The sequence below is a fragment of the Zingiber officinale genome, chromosome 4B (genome assembly GCF_018446385.1).
Source record: "Zingiber officinale cultivar Zhangliang chromosome 4B, Zo_v1.1, whole genome shotgun sequence".
In the NCBI taxonomy this organism is placed as follows: Eukaryota; Viridiplantae; Streptophyta; class Magnoliopsida; order Zingiberales; family Zingiberaceae; genus Zingiber; species Zingiber officinale.
The window spans coordinates 139,064,411-139,071,787 of NC_055993.1; the positions used below are offsets into that span (position 1 = coordinate 139,064,411).

A 7,377-nucleotide genomic window follows, 5' to 3' on the forward strand; every position below is an offset into this window, starting at 1 on the left:
AGATGCCAAAGTGCAGAATTTATAAAGAACTCTATAAATTCACCTTCACCTTCACCTTCACTCATCTGTTTCACTCAATTTAAGAAAATTTAAGAGCAAAACTATAAATCCACTTCAGGAAGCAAAAGCCAGCGATCACCATCATAGCTCAGAATCTACAAGCAAAAAGGGTAACAGAAAGTAATTCTAACTAAATATAACATAAAACAAACCAAAACAACCTGATAGGATTCCATTAAGCAAGTCGCATGATTGGGGAGAAGCCATTCCTTTTAATGTTTTACATGAGATTGGTTCCCAAGAACCATGATACGTATTGATCGGCTTTGCATTCAAGGAACATGAAGCTAAACTATGCAGAAACATATAACGATGGACCATTGAGAAGTTTTCCTAGTATTTTAAGGTTGAGGTTGCATATGCTTATTCTCCGAGCGACAGTCAGATCAAATGAAACACAGACTCCGAAGATGTTCTAGGCATAACCCTATAGTGATCAGTCTATTACATTCTGATTAAAGGTGAAATGAGTGTTCTTGCATAAACATTAAAGCTAGAGGGAGTTCCTTCCCTAGGAAGTGCGATGTGAGTAACCATAACCCCGGCCCCTGTTGTTGTAGCCATAGCCACCTCCATAGTAGGATCCTCGACGTCCTCCACCACGGAAGCCACGCCCACCACCTCTACTCGGACGATGTCTTGCAAAATCCCCAAAAGTCTGCAGTGCGGAAATAAATACAGAAGTCAAACATGAAGGCAACAAGATCTCAGAAGAGACTACTAGTTTACCTCTGTGTCTATTTTCAACTGCTCTGAAAATCTTGTCCTCCCACCGTGAGTTCCTCGATCAAGAGTGTTGGAAGAAAGTGTATCGAAGAAATCGTCCTTGACATACATAGGCTTCAAAAAGAAAGGAATAGACAAAAGTTGACGAGAGAAGTGACAAATATATTCTTAGCAAGCCAAACCAAAGAATTTCTGTTGAAAATACACACCTTGGATGCGAGCTTTAGAGTATCTTCTTCTTCCAGAGTATCGTAAGTTTCATCTTCTTGAAACATTCCATCATTATCCTTCAAATGGGCTTTATTTTTTCCAAGGTGGCCCCAAACTTCATCTTTGTTGAATTTTTCATTCATTGCCATAAAATCAAAGTCTTCAGTAAACTTAGTCACATGGCGTGGCTGCACGCCACAACAAACTCGAATCACCCACAAGTGGTTATAAGAGCATGAAATCAAAAACTTTATAAGGCAACGTACTTGAACATTTTTTGGATATTGATAAATTATAACTCAAAGTGAATTACTTCAGTACCTCATTTCCTCTCCCTCTTCCACGCCCCCTATTGTAGAAATTGTGTGAGGTAGCCCCATTTGGCTGAATGTAATAAAAGATGGATTAAAATCGACTAAAATGATAGTGAAGAAAAATTTGAAATTAAAGCTATCAAGAAAAGAAAATGCAAAAGTTAGTCTGACTGTGTGAGTTCCACAAACAAAATTGGAAAAGCATACACAGTTGAATATAGATTCTCATAATTTTTACAAATCAAGAATGATAGCTGGATCAGCGAAACAATCCACTATACATTAAATCTGTGTAACTAAATACCAAAACACTAGCATACCTTTTGCACGTTGGATTTTGGCAGTGGCAGTATTGGCTCCTTGGTTTCTGTTGGTGCACCAAGTGTTGGTTCAGGAAGTAATGGTTTAGTTTTCTCGTCAACGATTCTAGCATCAAAATCTTTATTGCTTGTTTGCGATGGCTGAGAAGAAGGAAGCATGGAGGTGCTAGGTGGCAACAGCTTATCAGGAGTCACTAAGGCTACTGGTTTTTCAACTTTACTAGAACTTGATGAAACAGCAGCAGGAGATTCAGACTGTGAAACAGATAAATATGGCATCGCAGAACCATGTCCAACGATAGGGTTGGCAGTAAAAACAGATGTAGTCGGAGGTATAACTTTCTCAAAATTAGTAATCGAAGGTGAGGCTAGAGGAAAACTAATGCCAAGAGTTGATACAGCCATAGTTGCAACAGGAGTTTTAGTTTGCAGAAGAGTGGATGATGTTTCTGGTGATAACGAGCTTGCTGATGATGGATCCAATGTCAACGGCAATGTACTAGATGTCAGAACTGAGTTCAAATTGGTTTGTGGAAACAGAGGAGGAAGCTCAGGCAAACTCTGAGCTCCAGATGGTAAAGAGGGATTTATTCCAGGATATTGAAAAGGATGCTGCATGGAATGAGGAAAAGGCAATCCTGGTGGTGGTCGGAGCAATGCCGTTTGTGGAAGCTGTGGTAGCCCACTAGATGGATAATATCCTTGCCAATACATTGGCGGCATTCCGAGCCCAGAGCCATTTGCAGTCGGAGGGGTGGGTGAAGAACCCCAAGTCCCTAAGCCACCAACTGGCTGATAAGGGGGTAAACTGCCCTGATATGTTGGGCCCGGAAGTCCCAACTGAGCCGAATGGGAAGTAACATCTGCTGCACCTCCACTGCCAACAGTAGGCACACTTGTAGAGGTAGAGGCAGGATGAGGATAATGTGACTGTTAATAATTTTAAGATATCCATCAGTGAGGTCTTTAAAGACGACAATTATGAATATGCAAATCATCTTCCTACCTGAATTATAGCAGGATCATTGTTTATGTTAGTTGACTGAGCGGGTGGTGGAGAAGACTTAACTTGCAAGTCCTGCAGCAGCAAAAATTTAAAACGAGCATCAAGCATTTGACCATTAAGAATACATGAGGTAGAGCATGCATAAGATGTTAATATCGAAATGTTAAAAGTCTAACCATTTTAGATTAACTGCATCAGTGAACAAATAAAAAGGAAAAAGTGCTTATTTGTGATTCTAGAGATCTAGAGAACAAAGCAAACCAGCACATTCAAATAAGGTTAAGGAATCGTCAGGTAGCAGAAGAAATCAAACAGCTGCAGAAAAAGGTAGATTGACAGTTAACAATATTTGCATTTAGCTTATGTTGATTAACATTTGCATTTAGCTTAAGTTGATTATTACATTGAAAAAACAAAAAAAAGAATTAAAGTTACAAAAAAAAACTCTTGCTGCTGTATGGTCTCAAAAAAACTTATTGCACGCAAACTTCACATCATAAGAGTTCACTAAGTACTTCAATGTCTGATTACTAAGATGGAAGACATGAGAAAAAGGAGGGGAATTGACTTTGTGAGTGTTTCCCTCCTTGTCCTCACATATTCTATTTAGCGTGATTCTAGTAATCTGATAATTGACAACAACAAATAATAAGCAAAGCATTATGTCAAAAAACAAAATTATAACATGGTTCTTGCAAAAGAATATTTTCATGAATACATGTAATACTTGCAGAAAACACTGGCACCACAAAATGTTTGACAATAAAAAATGTCTGGCTAAAAACAATTTAAGAATCCAAAGTTATCCAAAATTAAGCAAAAAGAAGAAAAACAAAAACATAGCAACAGAGAAAACATATCATGCCAAAATAAGCACAATCCTATAGAAAGCATTGTGTGTAAAAACTTGAAGTCAAGATAACGATAGCGGTTCCATTTCAAAAAATAATATCTGGATAGAAAGAGAGAGTGTTATTATGCATGATCTAACATTTTATATGCAATCTAGCCATGAAGGCGGAGTGACCCTTTCAACGAAAATATAGTGGTTCCATTTAAGGATGGAGTGACCCTTTCATGATTCTTATAATTCTTTTTTGTATAAATATACATTGAATGGGACTGTCATGGAAACCACGAATAAGCAATTCTAACAAACTAGGGGCCATTGAGCTTCATTACATGATTATATCTTTAGGGGGTAGGCATATGGGTTTTATTGCACCGCTTAGTCATTGATTACCACATAAGACATGCCATTAATAATGCCTAAGTAATTTAGATCTCTTTTGGTTAATAATATTTTATATGTATTCTTTGTGTATCTTTAACTCTGATTTATTTTTTCAACTATGAGAAGTACTAGACTTTCTGAACAGAGTTTATCTCATCTTAGTCTATCTCTCCTAGTGACCCTACACTTTGATCTCGATAGTTTTTAATGTATTGCTTATTAGCTATCTACTAATCTTACCCATAAAGAATGAAAATAACTGTAGTAAGATAGTTGAGTTTGCTTGTTACATATTACATATGCCTAATGCTTCTTCTATTTTATTGTTTACTTTTGATCTATTAAAAACCATCTTTAATATCAACTGACCTACCACTAGGTTCAAATTCTTTGTACTTGATTCCAAAATGAGTGGGAGGTTCAAATATAATAAATAATAAAACAAAAGAGACCAAAAGTAATCAAGTTTATTTATATACTGATTAAATTTACAGAGCTGATAATTCTTACACAAACATCATGACACCTTATGTATCAAACATGTAGTATGTAAGGACTCATGATATGTAAAGTATTCAAAGGAAAATTTTGAATTCTAAACTCCTGTTACATGACAGTGTGTCTGACACTGAGGAAATTCAAAATTGTTCGTCAACAATGTTTTTGAGTGTGAATTGGCTTCCCCATTGACTCACTTTGCCTAACAATAATCCTTACAATGTTTGTTGCCTTATTCTCACTATGTATATTTTATTATTCGGTGGGTAAACATTGACTCTAATACTTGAATTCTACATTTACCACCTTCATACTCATGCTTGGACACTGATTCAACACTTGACAATCCCATTGTAGAAACCTTCGTGTCAGACACTTAAATCCATGAGACTAAACTAGACTATAACTAGATTCAAATTTTATCTATGTAAACCAAATGAGCAAAATTGATGGTATCATTAAGAAAATAAAGTACAACTTAGAAGTTTCCTTTTGCAAGGTCAAAGTAAATTTATGCATTCTTAGAGATGCTAAAATGCTGATTACTTTAAATATATTCAGGGAATAGACCTTCTGCTTCGAATATTTAGTTGCCTAGGATTCAATGTATGTAAAAGAAGACCAAAGGACAGCATAAGAGGCTGATTCTTCCTAAATATCATCCCGATAAAAGTGAAAAGGGAAATATTTGAATTGGTGAAAAAAAATTGAGCTTATGTGCTGGAAAGACATTGCTTTTGATATATAAAGTACATTAAATCCAAGATGTTCTCCATGAATTAATTGCCTTTATCATGTATTAAAATTCATAAGGTTCAGTATAACAATGGAAGGGGAAAATGTGCCATTTCATCACTCATTTACCTTGATGTCAGTTCCACGAAACAGTATGTACTCATATATCTTGTCACTAGGAGGAATTTGTGGCCCATCCTGCTTTCGGCCTTCAGTTCCAAAAGAGCGTACTGCAACCATAAAAAAAAAGTTGAAGAGAACAAACACTGCAAAGTAGTCCATGCACTAAACATCACTGCAAACCATGTAACTACAGGGAAAAGTCAAAGGAATAATAATTTCCTCTAGTTCAAATAGGAGGGTGCAAAACCATAGTTCAGCAATCTTACAGAACTAAATCTTCCTCAAAAGAGCAACAAAAACATTGTTAAGTACACAACAGAATATAATGGAACATGAAACTGGAAGGCCTATAGCATTGACAACAATAAAGAAGCCCAAAAGTTTGATAATGGGAACCGGTGAGAGGATGGGCTCACAAGTTTGCTGTTACTGAGTATCTAGTAATTTAAGTTCAAAAGTCATAACATATATTAGCCAAATATCCTCACCACAAAATTTAGTAGTAACTTTAATGTGGGTGATCTCTCCAACTTATTAACCAATGGATTACTCCTACACTTGTCAATGGAACTAAAAGGTGTACTTGCATATCCTGATGTGCACTTGTCATGCAATCATCTCAATATATTCTCTTCAATTAATGCTAACCCGTCCATGAATTCACTATACTATGCACACTACATCACTTTTTACAAGGAAAGGAAATCATCAAATCAAAACAACTAAGCACTTATATGGAGTGTTCCTTTCACCCAACTAATCATAAGTTATCACCGCTCTCCATGTGCATAGATATGGAACCAAAGAGAAGTTGTTTCACCTTGTGAAAATAAGGTAAATTTTCAATCCAGTTAATTGTTGGGATAGTGTAATGCTCAGGTCACGGAAAAATTCCATGCATAACATCTGATACTCTCATATGAATTTCTAGAGCCTCTGTTTATGACCAGTAAGAGGCATCACATGGTTCATATCTTGTTAGTTCAAACAAAAATATCATTTGCTAGATACAATTTTTTTATGAAACATAACAAGAAATCAGCAGAACGAAATAATGAACAACCCAAACAAACTGCAGTTTCATGCTTACAGGTGCATAAGTATTACGCGGATACCACACTTGCACATGAAAATTGTCACGGATACAGAGAAAACTAAAACCCAGAACTATGACCTAAATCCCAAATAAAATAATAAAATCACGAAAACTGGAAGCCTCCTCCAGATAAAATTTCGTGACGCGGCAATCCCTCGGACACAGGAAACCCAAAATCCAGCCAAAAGAGCTCGAAAAAGTGTTCCCTTTGACGAGGAACGGCGCGAAGGGGAGTGGAGAAAAGCGAAGACGCGAGGAATTGGGCATAAAGCAAACTATACCGTTGCGCAAGCCTATGCTGGATTCCTCGGTGTTGATGCTGTAGAGGATGCCCTCGTATCTGATCTCGCTCTTGGAGGTCAAGCTTATGAGGCTCCCGATGTAGGAGTCCGCCGACGCCCCCGATCTGGAGGCCTCCGCTGCCATCGCCGACGCCGGAAAGAGTTCGAGAGAGCGAGCAAGCGAGAGAGAGATGGAGATTGGATTTGGAAGAAGGAGGAGGTCACAAAACCGAACCCTCGTCCGCTTTCCTCTTCCTGTTTCTCGCCCAAATGTTCTAGCGTTGTTTATATAGGCAAATTAAGAAGCAGCTTTCTTATTAGACAAAAAAATAATAGGAAAATATTTTATATATAGATATAGATATGATTTTGATATATATACATATTAAAAGCATTTTTTAACAAATTACAAATTTATATCGAAATTACATATTAGGCACACACACAAAAAATCTAAATAATTTTTTTATCTTTTTAAAAATACATTTATGAATTTAATTATTTTTAATTTAGATCTACGATAAAATTTTAAGACAAACTTTAATATATGTTGATAATGATAATTAAAGCTATAATTACAATTTAAAATATCAGCACTATATTAACATTTTTGAAATATTAATTTTATGTTTTGAAGAAAATAAATAAAATAATGATCTTACTAATTAAGGAATAAACCTCTATACAATTAATATTAGTTAAGTTATATACATATTTGTTGATGAAGTTTAAAAAACAAAAAAAAAATCAGTATTTGAACCCGTAACTTTTGAT

The 7,377-nt window shown here is 36.0% G+C and overlaps 1 protein-coding gene across 1 annotated transcript; it reads right to left on the reverse strand.

Moving 5' to 3' along the window:
• Positions 1 to 209: 209 nt before the first annotated feature.
• On the reverse strand, positions 210 to 6,895 carry LOC121977071 (protein decapping 5-like). The gene is made up of 8 exons (XM_042529583.1): positions 6,604 to 6,895; positions 5,233 to 5,333; positions 2,637 to 2,708; positions 1,631 to 2,560; positions 1,318 to 1,380; positions 996 to 1,184; positions 790 to 900; positions 210 to 718 (listed from the first exon to the last, which is right to left on the reverse strand). The coding sequence occupies exons 1-8, from the start codon at positions 6,746 to 6,748 to the stop codon at positions 572 to 574; spliced, it is 1,758 nt and encodes a 585-aa protein (XP_042385517.1). The 5' UTR covers positions 6,749 to 6,895; the 3' UTR covers positions 210 to 571.
• Between the last annotated feature and the right edge of the window lie 482 nt (positions 6,896 to 7,377).

What these genes read in the sequence shown, in the direction of transcription:
- LOC121977071 (XM_042529583.1), bottom strand. Translation starts at nt 6,748, where the DNA reads ATGGCAGCGGAGGCCTCCAGATCGGGGGCGTCGGCGGACTCCTACATC. An exon ending in ATGATCCTGCTATAATTCAG is followed by an intron (nt 2,561 to 2,636) that starts GTAGGAAGATGA and finishes AATTATTAACAG; the next exon opens with TCACATTATCCTCATCCTGC. An exon ending in CTCTAAAGCTCGCATCCAAG is followed by an intron (nt 901 to 995) that starts GTGTGTATTTTC and finishes TTCTTTTTGAAG; the next exon opens with CCTATGTATGTCAAGGACGA.